Source organism: Arachis hypogaea, chromosome 18 (assembly GCF_003086295.3).
Source record: "Arachis hypogaea cultivar Tifrunner chromosome 18, arahy.Tifrunner.gnm2.J5K5, whole genome shotgun sequence".
NCBI lineage: Eukaryota > Viridiplantae > Streptophyta > Magnoliopsida > Fabales > Fabaceae > Arachis > Arachis hypogaea.
This window is the reverse complement of record NC_092053.1, coordinates 16,289,072-16,307,387: the sequence shown is the minus strand read 5'-3', so window position 1 is coordinate 16,307,387 and position 18,316 is coordinate 16,289,072. Positions and strand designations below refer to the sequence as shown.

Genomic DNA, 18,316 nt, shown 5'->3' with positions numbered 1-18,316 from the left:
TATAATAATAAATCATAATTCCAAATCAAACTCACAGTTTTCATAATTAATATAATTTGCAAATGAAAAAACTATCCAGGCAACAATTGTTTGAAGGGAAAAGGGCCGAACCAGAAAGGGGATAAAAGAAAGGTAGGGAGGTTTTTTTTTCATATTTTCTTCTGTTTGATTTGAATATACAGAAATTGATTTGAACATAAGAGAGTTTTTAGGGATTTTATTTTTTATTTTAAATGGAAAATAGAAATGTGAGGTCGTGAGTAATATTAAATCGTGTTTTTCTATAATTATTTGTTTGGATCTGATTAATTATTTATTGAGTAACAATTAAGCATTTAGTAGTACTAGTTTACTACTAATTATGTAATAATCTGTGTATTCAATTACAATACAGTTCTTTTCTTCTCTTTTTCTTCCACTTTCCGTTCTCCTTGTTTAATTAGCTCTTTCAATCTGTGATCTTTACTCTACTGTAAGCTACTGATACCTTATAGAGTTAGTAATGAACTAGTACTTATACAAGTTGAGTGAAATGCAAGGTGTGTGTGTGGGTGTGAAGCAGCAAGTTAGTTGAGAGACTAACAGCTGTAACTAACTCCAGCTGAGCTGGCACAAGCAGCTTCTAGAGAGTGAACAAAGAGAACTTCTAGAGAGCGACTACATTAACATACCCCCTCAAAACAAGGGACTATGATGATGCTGCATTGAAAACTCTTAGCAGTTTTTTGAAATTGTCAAAGGTTATAGTTGAGAGAGGTTTGGATAGGGTGTAAGCCAGTTGATCTTGAGTTGGGATATGTTGAACAAATCTTTCTTTTCTGGTTACATAGTCTCAGACAAAGGACTGGTTGAGGACAAAGTGTTTGGACTTGTTGTGCAGAATTGGATTGGCAAAGAGTAGGACTGTACTTTGATTGTCGCAGTATACCACAGGTTTTGTTGAGCACGAGACTCTGATTTCACTAAGAAGGTTTTGAAGCCAGATAATTTCAGTCACAGCATCTGCAATCCCCCAAAATTCAGCTTCAATGCTGCTCTTCGACACTGTCGTTTGCTTTCTGTTGCCATAAAACCAAATTTGAGCTAAGGTAAATGCCATACCCATTGGTTGACTTGCGATCATTAATATCACTGGCCCAATCAGAGTCGCAAAAACCATAGATCCTAAAGTTTGTGAATTTGCTGAACCTGAGAATTCTTTTTATTGCTTTCCCATGGGACTCAAGAGGATTGTAAAGAAACTGGGCTACTTTATTCACTAAAAAGGAGATCTCAGGCTTTGTAATTGTGGCATACTGCAGACCACCCACAATAGACCTGAACAGGGTGGGATTGCTGAAAGAGCCATCTCCAAAGACAGACAGCTTTAGGGAGGAGGTCATGGGAGTAGCTACAGGTTTTGCATGGGTCATTTCTGCCCGTTTCAAAAGGTCCTTAATGTACTTTGATGAGTTTAGAAAATTTCAAATTAAATTGATGATGATCAAACATTATTAATATAATTAATTACAAAATTATTAATTTGAGCCTTAATTTCATATTTGCTAATTAATAATTTTGATTATTTGCAGATTTTGTTTAAGGGCCAAAAAGGAAAGAAAAATTAGCAAACCCAATGTAAATATAATATTCAACCTTAGTTCAAAATTGTTTAAGGTGTTATGGCTAAATTGTCATTATACTTGTTGGGCCAAATTTAAAATATTAGTCCGGATCATTTTTGAAGAAGAGATCCACTAGCTTGGTCCAAATTGAAAAATGAGAAAGAGGGAAACTTGCATGCTTAGTTGGGTCACTCTCTTCCTCTCATCATAAGATGGATTTCAAATTAAATTCAACTCACATTAATTGCATTGGAATTATGAGAGAGAAATAGCAATTGATTTGATTGCTATCATTAATGATACACGCTACTCAACAAAAGGGAAGAAACAAACTCAATTAATTTCATTCTCTTTCCTAATTCAAAGTCTTTCAATTTCTCTCTCTTCTCTCTCTACTCTCTCTTCACTTTCGGTCACTTCACATAAAATATGAAAGCTTTTGCAAGATATCAGAGTAAAGAAGAATAAGCTAGAAGAAGCTAGAAGCCATTGTAATGATGGCATCAAGAAAAAGAAAATATGAAGTATGTTGTGGCTAAGATCTTTACCACAAAAGGCAAGATGTGGTGAAGTAATCTTAAGCTCTCCATACCCTAAAATGGAAGAAGATCCATTCGGTCAGAGGAAGAAGATCCTTGGAGGGATGGCTCGTCTCTACCTTTGCTCAACCACTACAAGAGGTAGCTACTGTAGCTACGTGGTGGATGGGGCAGAGGATAAGAGCAGGAGGAGCTGTCATCATCAAGAACTCATCAAGGGCTAGGAATCCTTCTTGGAGTGCAAGTCAAGATGGAAGGCCCGGATTGATGACGATTGGTGACAAGGGAAGACACAGAGGTAATTGCATGTTGGGTTTTACATTCGGTTTCCTCTCCTCTCTCTGGCCGAACCGGTTTTGGTTTGAAGAAGAAGAAGTTTAGCTCGGTTTAACAGTTTCAACCTTGGAGGCTTCCCCTTCTATAAATAAGGGAGAATAGCCAGGACTTGAGGCAAGGAGTTAAGAGTGAAAATCATAGAGTTCTCATAGCTACCCAAGCTAACAGAAGTTCTTCTCCTCCAATATTTTCTATTTTGTAATTTTTCTGTTTAATTTTGTCTGTCTTGAGTCTCATGGAAAAAGGAAAACAGTGAGGTTTGTAAGAAAAAGCCATAGAGCGAAAAAAGGCAGAGAGTGCAAAATTAAAAGAAAAAGCCATAGATGTCTTTTGAGATCCTTTGTACATCTGTGTTATGTTTCATGATTCTGTGGGAATCCCCTTGCAAGTTGGGTTAGCACTTAGCAGTTGAAAGCTTGGCAGTGACCAAGTCAAGTTCAGGATTGGGGATTAGATTCTGGACTTGTCCCGGATAGGAAGGGTAGTTCCTAGGGAGAATTGGTGTATGTAATCATGATTATAGTGAAATTCCATCATTGTTGTGATGGAGACTGGATGTAGGCTGCATTGCACTTAGCAGCTGAACCATGATACATCTTGGTGTGATTTTCTCTCTCTTCTACTCCATTTCTGTTTCTGCTGCATAGGAGACAAAACTGAAAAAATATCTCTTAGCTGGTTACGAGACAAAAAGAAAAAGTCTCTTGACTAGGCACGAGACAAAAAGAAAAAGTCTCTTGACTAGGCACGAGACAAAAACAAGAAATATCTCCTCAAGTATTTCAAAGGACAGTAACTGTTATTAAGTGAAAAAGGGACTAATATTCAACCCTCCCCCCTTCTCTTAGCCACTAATAAACCATCATACTTTGTTTGCTTGAGAGTCACTGTGTCATCAGGGATTTTTACTTCAATGCCAAGGAAGTAGTTCATTTCTCCCAATTCTTTCAAGGCAAAAATGTTGTGGAGTTCATTCACGAGTGCCTTAATATCAAATTCAGAGTTACCAGTTACAAGGATGTCGTCTACATACACCAAGATGTATGTAGCTGAGGATGATGTGAACTTTGTGAACAGAAAGACATCTGACTGAGTGCTTGTGAAGCCAAATTTTTGAAGTGCAAAGCTGAACTTTGTGAACCAGGCTCTAGATGCTTGTTTGAGTCCATATAGAGATTTTTGGAGTTTATAGACTTGGAGGGAGTTTGGGGCCTTGAACCCTTCTAGTTGCTACATGTAAACAGTCTCGTGAAGATCCCCATTGAGAAACGCATTGTTGAAGTTGAATTGATGAATTTTCCATCCTTTTGCAAGAGCCACACTGAGCATGACTCGAACTGTAGCAGGCCGCACTACAGGACTGAAAATTTGGTCATAGTCAACTTCTTGGCGTTGGTGAAAACCTTTGGCTACAAGACTCGGTCACCCCTCCAACAATATCACCAAAGCCATCCTCAACAACCAACAAATCCCCTTCTATACCACTAAAATCACTTTTCCTTGCAATTCTTACTTCATCAGCAAAATTCACTAGCTCTCCTTTTCTCCCTCTCAATCTCAGTACACACAGCCCTTAGAACTAGTGTTCTTTAACCTCTGGGGCCCCTCACCACAACCCAGCAGGTCCGGCATCAGATACTATGTGTGCTTCATTGATGCCTACAGCCGATACACCTGCACCTATCTACTAAATACCAAAAATCAAACCTTCACAGCCTTTCTCCAATATAAAATCCTGATGGAAAAATAAATAGGCAACACTATCAAAGCCCTACAGACTGACTATGGTGGAAAATACCTCTCCAACACCTTTCAACAATACCTCAAGAACCAAGGAATTCATCACAGACTTACCTGTCCTCACACACACCAACAAAATGGGTGTGTTGAGCGTAAGCATCGCCACCTAACTGAAACAGCTCTCACTCTTCTCTCCCAAGTAGGGGCGGAGCCACATATAGCAAAAGGGGGGCAATGGCCCCTCCCAAACTTTAAATTTTCTTTATAAATTGTGTATAAATTTTACTTTAGCCTCCCTTAAAAATTTTATTTACTCTTTTTCTATTACAAAATTAATTTTTGGCCCCTCCCTAAACTTCAACCTAGCTTCTCCCCTGCTCCCAAGCCTCTTTGCCTCTCTCCTTTTGGGATGAAGCAATCCTAACCTCCACCTACCTAATCAACAGACTCCCCACCCTAGTACTGAACTTTAAATCCCCACTAGCTAGAAGTACTCTTCAACACCACACCAAACTATACCCTGTTAAAATCATAGTTATCAGAACCGAACCAGTAATCAACCCGGTGAGACTACTGGGTCACTGGGTCACTGGTTCAACCGTTGGGTCACAAGTTAAACCGGTTGACTCGGTTATAATTAAATAATTATATAAAATTTAATTTTTTTATAATAAATTTTTTTATACAAAATTAAATTATTTTAATATTTCAATAATTTATTAATTAATTATATTAATCAAATATATGTTGAAAAAGAGTTAATATTAATAAATATTATATAATTATCAATAACAAAAATATGGTATGATTAATAAAAATATTTTTGTTTATCTTTTAATTTAAAGAATATTTAACAATATTTAATATTTTTAATAATTATGTAAAATTAAAAAATAATTAATTTAAGTGAGTAAAAGAGTTAATAAAATAAAAGAGTTAATAAAATAAAGTTATTAATTAGGATATTGTTAATAAGTTATAATATATTTATAAAAAGGCATTAATAAAATCAAAAAAGCATGGTAGCCTGGTGGTCACAAATCCCTTTATTTTCCAGAAGTGCCAGGTTCGAACCCAGTAGGTGACGCCGTGTCAAACTGAACCTGTTCGTTTGTTTGTGTGGTTTTATTGTTAACCCGGACTGGTTAAAGGTTCGGTTCACCGGTTTTTTGTCAAATCGGACGGTCCTGTCCGGGTTTGATAACTACATACACTTTTCATATTCAAGAAGCGCAAATTTGACCAAGAATTTCCTATCCAACCCTCTTTCTCAATTTTTCCCAACCTAACCATACACAACCCTCAAACACTATCCCTCCAACTACATACACTTTTCATCCTCCTTACCTGAACATTGCTGAAACAGCTACTTAGAATAGCCACCACATGCAAACCAGGAGCAAAAGTGAAATCTTTAAACCCAAAGTTCTCAATGCAGTAGTGGATTCAGCATCAAGCTCAGTCAATACCCTACCCAAGTCAATCTCTGAAGCACTGGCAACTCCACAATGGAGAAGGGTCATAGAGGAGGAATACTCAGCTCTGATACCATGTAAGGTATCAGGAGTTTACAACAGAATAAGGATCAGAGATTGAAGGAGCTAATTAGATAAGGAGAACGAAAAATAGAAGAGAAAGAGAGAAGAAAGGAACTACATTGTGATTGAACACACAGATTATTATAGAGTCAGTAGTGAGCTAGTATTTATATATATAACTTAAATTTAAAAAAAAAAATAGTTCATAAAGATAGAAGATAAATAATCAGTTGAATTACTTAGTTTATGGATATTTCACATTTGAAATGTTTATATCTAATTAAACGTGAAATGGAGTATTATAATAAGTTTTACATCTATTAAAATTTATAAAATATAATCTCTATAATAATTTTTATAAATACAAGCCAACATTTATTTCTTAAGTTTTTTTTTTTCGATTAAGTTAGATGCACTCAATCCTATGACACATACTAATTAACTATATTGATTATTGAACAAATAAAATATAGAAGATAAACATTGAAAACAAAAATTATAATTAATGATATTTTTAGACATTATATTTGAAGTACAAAGGTAGGAACAATAATACAATATCTTTATTCAATACAAAATAACAGATAATTATTGTATAATTATTCATTATACAAGATTGATGACATTTTCCATATCTTGACCTAGCTAGATTTAGGGCAACTACTATATATAGTTTCACTCCTTATTATTCCAAACACATCTTCAGCATTTTATGTATGATTTATAAAAAACTAGTAAATAGCGATGGGATCTAAAAGTAGTTCAGAAACGCATTCTTTCATAAATTCTCCGTTTGTGAATCTATCTTGAAAGTTTGCATATGTAAACTCAGATATACGTCCCAAATTAACAATACATTCAAGCACTGCCTTTGGAATATGATTATTTGGATTGAGGCACACTTCATTTATATCCTTCCAAAAATCTTTGATTTCCTTTTGAATGAGTTTGTATGTCTCTTCTTATGAAATTCCATATTGCTTCATGCAACATTCAACTGCTGAAGCAACATGATCTCTTTCCCGCTCAAACTATAAAAATAAATTAACCAAACCCAAAATTATAACTTGTAAAACAATTAATATCTTAGAGATTATAATAATAAATTTGGAGGAAAAAGGATATGATATATTATTATTAAAAATTTAATTTTTTATACATTATCAATATAAAATAATTTTACACGTGCATTCAATTATATATTGTCATATTAACAAAAATAACTATTTTTTTATTATTAATAATCATCTATAAGATTAGATGTAATTGAATGACAGTGTAAAACATTTTAGGAGACATTAAAATTAAACTATATTATTAGTGAGAAATAACTCACCCTATGTGAAGCCAGATCATCCTTGAGTCTGCCAACAAGTGATACAGCTTTTATGATTGTTGTTGGATCACTAAAAATCCAATCAAAGACTTCTTTGGTTGCAAATTCACCAAGACCAACAAATGCTACTATGTGAAGTTGCAATGAAGAAGACATAGCTCCATTAACCTTGTACTCATCATAAGTTGGAACATAATCCTCATTGCACCATTTTGCTTCCAACAAGTAAGCTTCAGCCAAATTCAGAAACTGCAAGTATATACAACAATTATAATGACGATTAATTAACTAAAGTGGAGGTTAATTATTGCAAACTAAAGCGTTATTTTTTTTTTTTTCACTATGGATACAAAATAAGCACTAGTTTTAAACCTACCGCTTGTTTAACATGTTTCGACACTAGGCTTGATTTTTCCGCATCTACTACTGCTGATTCAATTTCATCCACCACTTCTAAAATTGCGTTAAATACCACTTTGAAACATGTTGGAAGAGATTTGATAGGATTAGCATTCCATCTGATGAAAATGAAAATGAAAATAACATAAGAAAGTTAGTGAGGAAGATAGAAGATATATTTATATATGAGAAATTTTTTAAGTCATTCTTTTTTATCAAGTTCAAGATAAGGTTTTTTTTTTTTCTCTTCTCGCTTAACCTTTTGATTGCCTCTGTGAAGAGTTCAAGTTCTTGAAGTGTGCCATAGGCATCATAAGTATCATCAAGAAGACAAATACATGAAATCAATTGGCCAACAATCCTTCTATGAGTGCTATATTTAGGCTCTGAAGACATAGAAAATGGCCAAAGGTATGCCTCAACCACCCTTTCTCTAGCGTAAGGAACCTTAGTTGCAAAATCTGATTCTTTCCACCACCTGCAATTGTAACAATAATAAATTAATAATAATGCAAAGTTAAGTCATAATGTTGGTTGATAGAAAATGGGTTCATGCTTATTTTTATTTTTAGTTATGATATTTCATCTATTTTTTACCCTTTATTTTGTCCAAAATTTCATTGATTATCTTTTAACTTTTTTGTCATTACATTACTCATACACCCATCAACCCACACTATGAGATTTTTAAACCATATTCTAGTCTTAGCTGAGTTTTGTTTTTTTTTTATTTTGGTATAGACTTTTCACCTTCTATATTTCCATGGTATCTGTAAGATAAGTTGCCAAGTTGTTTTGGTTTCTTATTTTTTGGTCTTGGTCTAGTATTGTTATTACTTGTTCCTTTTTTGTCACCCTAAAAGCCCTATAATGATAAAAAAAAAACCTACTACGCTGTTGGACTTGGGCTTCGTATAATAATAATTTTGCCATTATTCTTTGCTGCCCAGTCCAAGAAAGCAATTGTAAGTAACCAAAAAAAAAAGAGAGAGAAGAAATACTACCACTTGGTTATACCCTATCTTATGTGTAAACTTCAGTCACTTAAGCACGTACCTGGTGATATTTCCAAGTTCTTTTTGATGCATTTTCTGTAAAACATTAAAGTCTAATTTTGCAAAAGTTAGAAGGACTTTGTCATGAGAAGGATCCTCTTCATAGAAAGACATGTAACGTCTTGTCTCTATCCTTGGAACTCCCTTGTGAATTGGTAGCGTTAAGCTTTGATCAATTTGCTTAGCAAGATATGTGCTCAACTTATTATTGGTGATCATGTACTTGAGGTTAGTGTAAGCAAAATCATGTGCTTCATCTAGTGAATCTTCACCATGAGTGCTTAATTGTGTTGCCTCATACAAACTCCATAATCCTTCAACATCTTCCACAATGGTTTCATTGAACTTTCCCTCCTCATTCTTGAATTTGTTGAATATGTCTATATAAATTAATCACAAACAATATTATATATCAACATAGGTGGTGTGTATATAAAAAGAAGCTATAGTAGATTATAAATATATATGTACCTGATGAAATGTGATATCCTTTTTGTCTAAACAATCTAAAGAGTAATCCAATAGAGTGTAAGTCACCTTCTCCTATGTCGAGTGCATTATTGATGGAAATCTTTTGGATTTGTTCTAATGCTTCGTCAATTTCACGTTCAAAATGATAAGATATACCCAAACGTTGCATTGAGTCGATGATGTTTAATTTTTGTGAGATAGTATTGCTAGAAGATAGAAAAATCTTCTTCACTTCCTCTTTACATGTTTCAAGTTGTTGCCTCATATTTTCATTCACGACATCCTGCAAATAGTTTACATGAATCAAATGTTATATATATAAGGGTTTGGATACTTTATATATATATATATATATGAGGGAAAATAATATTTTTTTAAAGCTCTAAATTTCATGTCAAAATAATGTATGAAACTTAATTTGATATTTCCCGAGTGTAAAAAACAAAAACCAAAAAATGTTAAACTCATATTTAATGATCATGAGATATCTTAGCTAAGTAACATATATATACCAATGGTGAATTATGATATTGAAGGAAAATATCCCCCCAAATGTTGGGACGAAAATTTGCACATGGTCGTGCAATGTAAGATGATGCATGTTGATCAGAATTAGCTGTAACAGTCATTATTATATTTTTATTGTAACTGGCTTTGAGATATATGGTAATGTGGAAGCTAAGGTCTTAATTAATGTAAGGATGTGTATATGATTATGTGTGTGTAGCAATGAGAATGATATGATGAAGGATCTTCGTTAACTGGGTCTATTTATAAGTTATTTCTGATTCATGGAGTTGATTGCGTGGCCAAACCGCAAAGTAATAAGATTGATATGGATCATCATTCAACGTGGAATTCCTTTTACGAGTTTTAATTTCTTTTCATCTGTTCAACATGAATAACGAAGGCAATGTTGACATTGTTACGTTCTGGATTTCGTACTTATATGTGAAGAACAATTTCCAATTTGCACGGAGGTTCAACATGGGACAAATTGTTTAATTTTCATTTCTAACGAAACAAAATTGATAGATTAGCTTTTAAGCATTAAGACGTATTAATGTCTAGAACTTAATTTTAATGCGTAATTTTACACATCAGCAAAAATGATTATTTCTAATAAAAAAAATTTAAAAATAATTGTCTTTTTTTAATTTTATTAAAGATTAGTTTGTTGGAAATATATATTGTTTGTCTATGTGTAACATGCAGAGCAATTTCTTGAAATTGAGGAAGAGAATAGGCTTAGAGAGATGAGAAGAATGGAGAAAATTCCAAAAGTGCAAAGTGTTTTACTAATACCATTTAATTGAATTTGAATATTGAATCCACAAAACTTTGGGGGGAGACCGTAGCTGACTATATATTGCTCATGTAGATTTCAAATTTAAGCGCACATTATTGTTGATCAATGTAAGAATATCAGTCGCATAGAGTTAGAGGAATGTTCACATGTATTTTCCTCCAATCTATGCTCCAAATCTCCAAATCATTCACGTTAACTGTTTTTCTTTCTTTCCTTTTTTTTTTTGAAAACTAGTAGTAATAATATAAGAGTTTGATCTATCCTTCGATTAATCACAAGCATCTAAACACTGAAATGGTTATTGAAGGGGCAAAATTAGAAATTCACAAATTTAAATATTTAATCAAGATTGAATTGAGTATAATCCAATAATATATTTTTATATAATAAATATATATTTTCTAAAAAAATATTTTTTAACCAAATTTTCAATAAAAGAATGGACTATTATTTAATCAATTTAGGTTTAATTACTCTGTCGTTTTCTATAGTTTCATTGAATTTTCAATTATGTCCTTATACTTTTTTTCTTTTCAATTAAGTTCCTATATCATATTAGATTTTGTAATTAAATCTCTACCGTGACAAAAATATTAGGATTAACGGAATATTTTATTAAACAAAACGAATATGCCTAACACTTGACTGAATATTCTGTATAGTTAAACAAAATATTCTGTTAATTCCAATATTTTTGTCACATTATGAATTTTATTACAAGATCTGATATAGTATAGGTACCTAATTTAAAAAAAAAAAAAACAAATATAAAAACCTAATTAAAAATTCAATAAAATTATAAAGAGAAACAGAATAATTAAACTATTAATTTACTAGTTTTTGACTAATTTTATCATTTTTGACCTTTTGATTGGCTTTTCCTTTGCTTAAGCTAGATTGGTTAAGTGACTGGTTTAGTCTAATTTTTTAAACTATTGTTAACTAAAAAACAATAATATTAGATATAAAATCGTTTATAATTTTATAATTTTTATAATCAATCAATCTAGAATTCGATTTTTGTCATTGTAAATAAAAAGTCAGAATAGTAAAAATACAAATATAAACCTTTTTCTTTATAGCAAATACTTAACTCAATTTATGTTTATTTTTGTGAAAAACAATGGGCTCTTAACGAAAAAGAAACAACAAAACAAAAAAACCACTACTGATAAAACATTATTATTTGAGAGTTTGTTAAATTAATAACCATAACCACTTTCTGTTTATGGTTTAGTGTGTATTTGGATTACAGTTTACAAACGGAAGTTTGTATAGAATTGATTTTGCAAATTTGATTTTGATGAAAAATAAGTTTGTATTAACGTGATTTATGTTTGGTAATCTTTATGTCAAAATGGATTATAGTAAAGTAAATGTTGTTTAGATTATACTACTCAAAATCACTTTTAGATGAAAAATTACTAAAAGAGACATCAATTAAAATAATTTTTATATTATTCTATTATTTTACTTTAGATATTTGAATAAATCTTATTAATTAATTTTATAATAAAGTTAATATTTACTTACTAAATTAAAGTAACATATAAAAATTGACAAAATATATTTTAATACATAAAAACACTAATAAATATTAAATTAAAAGATAAAATACTAATGAAATACATAAAAAATAATATCTTATATAAAATTAGTACATAAGAACACTATTATTTCTACTGCATGTGATTAATAATTTGATTCCTAATCAAATCTCGAACACGGTCCATTTCTGCAGAAGAGCTGATGGTTAGAGTTTGATCTGAGTTTTCACCAACATAACTATTATCTTCTCCACCAAGAATATTTGCATGTTCATATTGATTAAACTCAGTATCTGTTTCAAAATGTCTTTTAATAAAATTATGAATAGCCATTGTTGCACACACTATCTGCACTTGAGTTTCAATTTTGAACTTGGGCATGTGTCGCAAGATAGTAAATCTATTTTTTCACACTCCAAAAGTTCTTTCTATTGTGCATCTTAAGCTTGAGTGATAATAATTAAATACTTCATTATGATTTGTAAATCCATAAGAACGCCTAAAATCTGCAAGATGATAGCGCTCACATTTATATGCACAAATATATCTTTTCGGTTGGATAATCGGCATCTACCAAATAATATTTACCTAATGAAGAAAAAAATAGTTACATGATAACCAAGTAAATATAGTTTATTTGTAAGAAAATGATAAAAATTAACCTGGAGGAGGATGCGGAAAATTCATGGTAGGAGTTGTAATATCATTATCAAATACATGAGCATCATGCGCAGTAAATGGCCAATATCGTTGGTCATTTTTTATTTTGCTATGAACATTCTGAAACTTAGGATCCGATGGCTTAATATATTTAATAGATAATCTCAAGTAAGCAACCAATACCTCATGAAAATATCTACTTATGGTCTCTCCAGAATGTTGAAACATTTCTTGTATCATCCTATTACCCACTGCATGACCAACAGTATTTAAGAACATTGCAACCATTTTCTGAACTCCCATTTGTCTTGTACATTTTAATCCTTGTTCAACTAGTTCATCACAAAATTGAAAAAAAAAATACGTTTTTCCATCCGAAACATTTCATAACAACGAATGCCATGGCCACATAAAATTTCTTGCACCCATAAATAACCTGTTTGTTCACTAGTTCTGCATGGTTTTTTGCACAGATAATTGACTGCATATTGACTAATTAATGCAGAAATATTTTCCATTTCATCTATTTCTTCTTCTATAATGAAAAGTAATTTTAATTCTTTATATTGTTCCTTTTCATACTCTTCAAACAAATACTCCATATTCATTCCAAATTAATTAACAAAAATTAAGTCCCACATAAGAATATAAATAAATTCTTATCAATACCAAGCTAAGAAATAAATTTTATATAATAAGAACAATAATTAAGTACCACAAACATTATATAAAATGATAAATAACTAAATAAAAATACACAAATTTTTTTATTGTCTTATCCTAGTATAACAAAAAATTCATGGATAAATTAAAATGGAGTACAATAATAACTTAACTAGTTTTACATGAAAATCATAAAAAAATATTAATTTTGCATGAATGGTGGTGAATTATATGTTGCATGTTTGAGCCAATCCAACAATCTTTGCTCATATCCTTGTAAGGATACAAACATTTCTCTAGCAGGTTTAAACATCATTAGTTGACAACAACAACTATAAAAATGTGGACACAATAGTTGACAACAACATCATTAGTGATCGTTTCCATCTTTTGAATCTCAACCATTACTTTCCCAATAGATACACCGGGTACTAGAAATGTGGACACAATAGTTGAGCGTGATTCAGATGCAGAGACAATTTTACTTGTTGCATCGGCAATTTGCTTTGAGGCAGGGACTTTAAAATTTTTCTTCTGTTTTGTTGTTTCAACAAACCACATCTCTCTTTCTTTTTCCCGTACTCTTTTGACTATTATTTTCTTGAGAAGAGTTAATATTTATGTGTTGAAATTCAGAACTAACTCCCACACTACACCTATACCTTCTTCACTATCTCCAGAACCTTCTTCTATATCAACATACCCTTCCTCAAAGTATGGTTGATATCCATCATCATATTCTTCTATGCCACTAGGTAATATCCCAGATGAGGGAGCCCAAGCAAATTTGTCATCGGCCATAATACCTTTAAATAATATAGTTAACTCATCTTTAAAAAGAAATCCTTTATTTCTGAATTTTCCATATAAGGAATTTTCCTGCATGTGTACAACTAATCAACACAAGACTTATTACCAAAATTAAAGTTAAAATTTTTGCTTTAATAATAAGTTACTATGTACCAATTGTTTTCTCTCCCACCATTCATTTGGTGCATCAACGGTATGTTTAGTATAATCCCGTCCTAAACTCATTTCTTTGCCAAAAAACTTGTACCATGCTAATGATTTCTTCTTAAGATTGTCCCACTTATTTTTTAATTGAATCTTATCATATTATTTTCCAGTTTTTTCATTAAATTGAAACAAAGCATCCTTCCAACCTTCTTTTATAAGAGTGGTTCCATTACGTTGCTGTTTTTTTAAACAGATAATAACGTGAGAATGTTAATTTAATATTATTTTTATACCGTACTCTCAATAATTTTATTTTTATAAGACCTTTTTTGGCATCCAACATTCATAATTTTATTAATACTTATGAATAATTTTTTATTTAATTTATATTTTTTAATGGGATCAATTAATCTATATTATAAAAAAAATTACAATAAAATATAATATATGAGAATTATAATTATAAATTTTACATAGTCGAATAAAAAATAAAAAATTTCAGCCGAAACAAAAATCAAGTATAATAAAATATAAAATAAAACGATAAAAATTTTATAAAACCAACCATATATATCATATGAATAAAAGAAATATAATAAAAGATAAAAAAAAATTATATGAACTATATCAACTAAAAAAATAAAATAAACTTCGTATAAGATATAAACATAGTGCATAAAAGAGAAAAAAATAGAATTCATATGAACAAGAAATAATAAGAATACCATAGAAAAAGTAATAACATACCTGAGGGATTAGAACACTGAAAAAAAATAATATAAAAAAAAGTTAATGATAAAAATAAGTAAAAAATAAAAAAGAACAAAGTCAAATAAAAATAAAAAATACACTTTACATATTAAACATAAAAAACAGTAAATAATAAAAAAAATCATATGAACTAAAAAACAATAAGAAATAAAAATATAAAAAAGAGTACTATATATTTTATAATATTAAACAAAAAAATATTTTATAATTTATTTTAGTGTCGTTAGTACTCTTTAATTTAGTATCATTTATATAAACAAAAAATAATAAAAGTATCATAAAAATTAATAAAAATAAAAATTTATATCAACAATAGTTGTCATATAAATAAAAAAATACAATAAAAATATAACAATAGAAAATTAAAAAAATAACATCAGAATACTAAAAAAATGATATGAAAAATATTTATCATATAAATAAAAAATACAATAAAAGAATATAAATATAAAAATCAAAATATGAAAGAAAGAATTAAAAATAATAAAAGAATTAAAATCTTTACCTTGACAGTGATAAAAATAAATCTGAAAAAAAACTATAAAAAAGAACATACAAAGAACTAATGTGAAATGATGTGATTATGTGCATCCTTTTTATAGAAGAAATGAAGGATACAGTTGGTAGATATAGAATAAATTTTTTATATAATTCCTCCAACGGTAATTAATTTTTCCAATGTGAACGTAAAAGTTTAAATTTGTAACTTCACGTGAACGTACATTCAGAGGTAAAAGCACTTCTAGATTAGAGATTCTAAAAAATTGCCAAACATGACAATACGTTTAAAGAGACTTTTCTATTCTCCAACATGATCTCCAAACACACCCATATATCTAATTTATACACATACAATAATCAATAATCGCTTCTTCTTTTTCTCTGAATTCTATTCTCTCTAATCTTCTCTTTGCATAACTCTCAGAGAATTGAGTGCAACCCTTTTAGTTAGAGGATTGTTTAACCATTTTTATTTTGTTAAAGCCGTAAGATCTTTATGAGAGAATTGATTTAAAAGTTCAAAAGTTTAACTAAAGTCAACATGAGTTGAATTGGATATAATAAAATAATATATTTATATATTAAATGTATTTTTTAAAATTAATTTTTTATAATTTATTATTTTAAATTGATTAATTACTAAAAAATTATACTTGATACGTCACCCTTATCCTCGGTTGCACAAAAGCTCGGCACGTGAGCCAATAATCTCGGCCCCGCATCGGTCACCCGAAATACTCGGTGAGCAAATCTCTGAGGCTGGCGACACAGTAAACAAGCTCGGAACAAGAGCAGGTAAGCTCAACCTTACCTGTCCGAATAAAAAGACACGTGCATCATAAAGCTCGGTCCCGTATCAGCCGTCCGCAAATCTCGGCACGTGATCGGGACCAAAACAGCATCACTCAACTGAAAATAGGAAACGTGCTCAACTAGTTTACAGCACCAAAACAGAATATCTCAACCAACCTATAAACTAGGACTTATCCACTAACGGGCAGAAGACAACTTCTATAAAACCTAGCTAATATGCTTGGCTAGGTCTCAGGTTCTATCACTCTTATTCACTCACTCTTTTCTATTAACTCACTCACCGTGAATCACTACTGACTTGAGCGTCGGAGTATCTTGTGCAGGTATTCCCGCCGCGGTGTTTGACTTCCGGCCGACGTCAAGCTCTTCCTCCTCGGTGTCAACTCACTCGGAAGCGCTTAAGCTCGGCCTCCCCAGTGTTCGGACGAATCACTTGGCGCCCACCGTGGGGCCCGGAGTACATCTAACCCCATCTTTTCCTTCGTTTAGTCTTCTACTTTATTTTGCAGGATTCCCAATCCTCGGACATGGCTGACAAGGAAAATCCACAACTCTCACAGGATGACCTCCTGGCTCAGATTACTGAGCTTCAGGCGGAGGTACGGAGGATAGCTGAGCTCTCAACATAAAATAATGGAGAAAACTCCAAAGGCTCGGCTCAAAGTGCGGCGGACCCTTTAAACGTCATCCCGCCAAAGGAGAAGTTCACCCTTGACAACCCTTTCTCAGAGGAAATCACAAACTACCAGATGCCGAAAAACTTCACACTGCCCACCGCGCTAGAACCGTACAAGGGGTTCGGCGACCCTCGGGCCCATGTGAAGAAGTTCCAATCGATGATGTTTTTCAACGGCCCTAACAATGAGCCCGTTCTCTGCCGAGCATTCCCCACGTACCTAGATGGTGCTGCGTTGCTATGGTTTTCCAAACTTTCTGCAGGTTCGATCTCATCCTTTGAAGACCTCGCCAGATCATTCATTGATTACTTTGCCGCATCAAGAATCTATGTTCATGGCTCGGACTACCTCGGCACCATCAAACAAGGTCAGCACGAGAGCCTGAAAGACTACATGACCAGATTCGCGGATGCCACTATGGAAATCCAAGACTTGGACCCGGCCGTTCACCTGCACGCTCTCAAGGCCGGCCTCAGGCCTGGCAAATTTCGGGAGACCATTGCCATAACAAAGCCGAAGACGCTAGAAGAATTCCGAGAAAGGGCGGCAGGTCAAATGGAGATCGAAGAACTCCGAGAAGCTCAAAAGCCAGACAAACAACCACATCGGAGAGACGAAGAAAGGACATTCAGATCGCCAAGCAACAGGGACACTAAGAAACCTTCTAAGCCCGCGTCCAAGTACAACACATACACCAGATTCAACACTAGAAGAGAGAACATCATCAGAGAAATCCTCAACGCCAAAATCATAAAGCCACCAGCCCGAGCAGGGAACTACCATGATCAAAGGTTCGTGGACAAGACGAAGCACTGTGCTTTCCACCGGAAGTTCGGTCATGCTACGGATGACTGCATCGTTGCAAAGGACCTCCTAGAAAGGCTAGCACGCCAAGGGCTGCTGGACAAATACGTCGAGACCCGGAAAGGCAGAGGAGGAAACGCGGACAGAGTAGAACATAAACAACCAAAGGCCGACGACAAAAAAGAGAGGACGACTCCTGATCCACCAAGAGGAGTCATCAACCATATATCAGGGGGATTCGCAGGCGGAGGAGAAACAAGCTCGGCCAGGAAGCGAAGCTATAGAGCAATGCTGGCAATCGAAGGAACTATACAACCAAAAAAGGACAAAGAACCAGATGTCACAATATCCTTCAACCAAGCAGACTTCAAATCGGCAAGCCCTAACCTCGATGATCCCGTGGTAATTTCAATCCAGGTCGGAGAACTGTTGGTAAGAAAGACATTGTTAGATCCAGGTAGTAGCGCAGATGTTTTATTTTACTCTACTTTTACAAAGATGAAATTATCAGAAAAATTAATACAGCCCTCCTCCGGAGAGCTAATTGGGTTCTCCGGAGAGAGAGAGTCCCCATCATGGGACAAATATGGCTAAAG

General features: G+C 32.6%; 2 protein-coding genes across 2 annotated transcripts; one reads left to right on the top strand and one right to left on the bottom strand.

Moving 5' to 3' along the window:
• Positions 1 to 6,234: 6,234 nt before the first annotated feature.
• On the bottom strand, positions 6,235 to 9,752 carry LOC112771671 (probable terpene synthase 2). The gene is made up of 7 exons (XM_025816472.3): positions 9,531 to 9,752; positions 9,019 to 9,301; positions 8,549 to 8,927; positions 7,752 to 7,970; positions 7,470 to 7,611; positions 7,094 to 7,342; positions 6,235 to 6,788 (listed from the first exon to the last, which is right to left on the bottom strand). Exons 1-7 carry the CDS (start codon positions 9,645 to 9,647, stop codon positions 6,720 to 6,722), a joined length of 1,458 nt encoding a protein of 485 aa, XP_025672257.1. The 5' UTR covers positions 9,648 to 9,752; the 3' UTR covers positions 6,235 to 6,719.
• Positions 9,753 to 16,988: 7,236 nt separating this feature from the next.
• Positions 16,989 to 18,314, top strand: LOC112769647 (uncharacterized). The gene has a single exon (XM_025814134.1). The coding sequence runs from the start codon at positions 16,989 to 16,991 to the stop codon at positions 18,312 to 18,314; it is 1,326 nt and encodes a 441-aa protein (XP_025669919.1).
• Positions 18,315 to 18,316: the final 2 nt, after the last annotated feature.

Bases quoted from the DNA above. Each gene is read 5' to 3' on its own strand.
- LOC112771671 (XM_025816472.3), bottom strand. From the start codon at position 9,647: ATGACTGTTACAGCTAATTCTGATCAACATGCATCATCTTACATTGCA. The intron at 7,971-8,548 runs GTACGTGCTTAA...TTACAATTGCAG, and splicing joins GAACTTGGAAATATCACCAG to GTGGTGGAAAGAATCAGATT. The intron at 6,789-7,093 runs GTGAGTTATTTC...TTATTTTTATAG, and splicing joins ATGATCTGGCTTCACATAGG to TTTGAGCGGGAAAGAGATCA.
- LOC112769647 (XM_025814134.1), top strand. From the start codon at position 16,989: ATGCCGAAAAACTTCACACTGCCCACCGCGCTAGAACCGTACAAGGGG.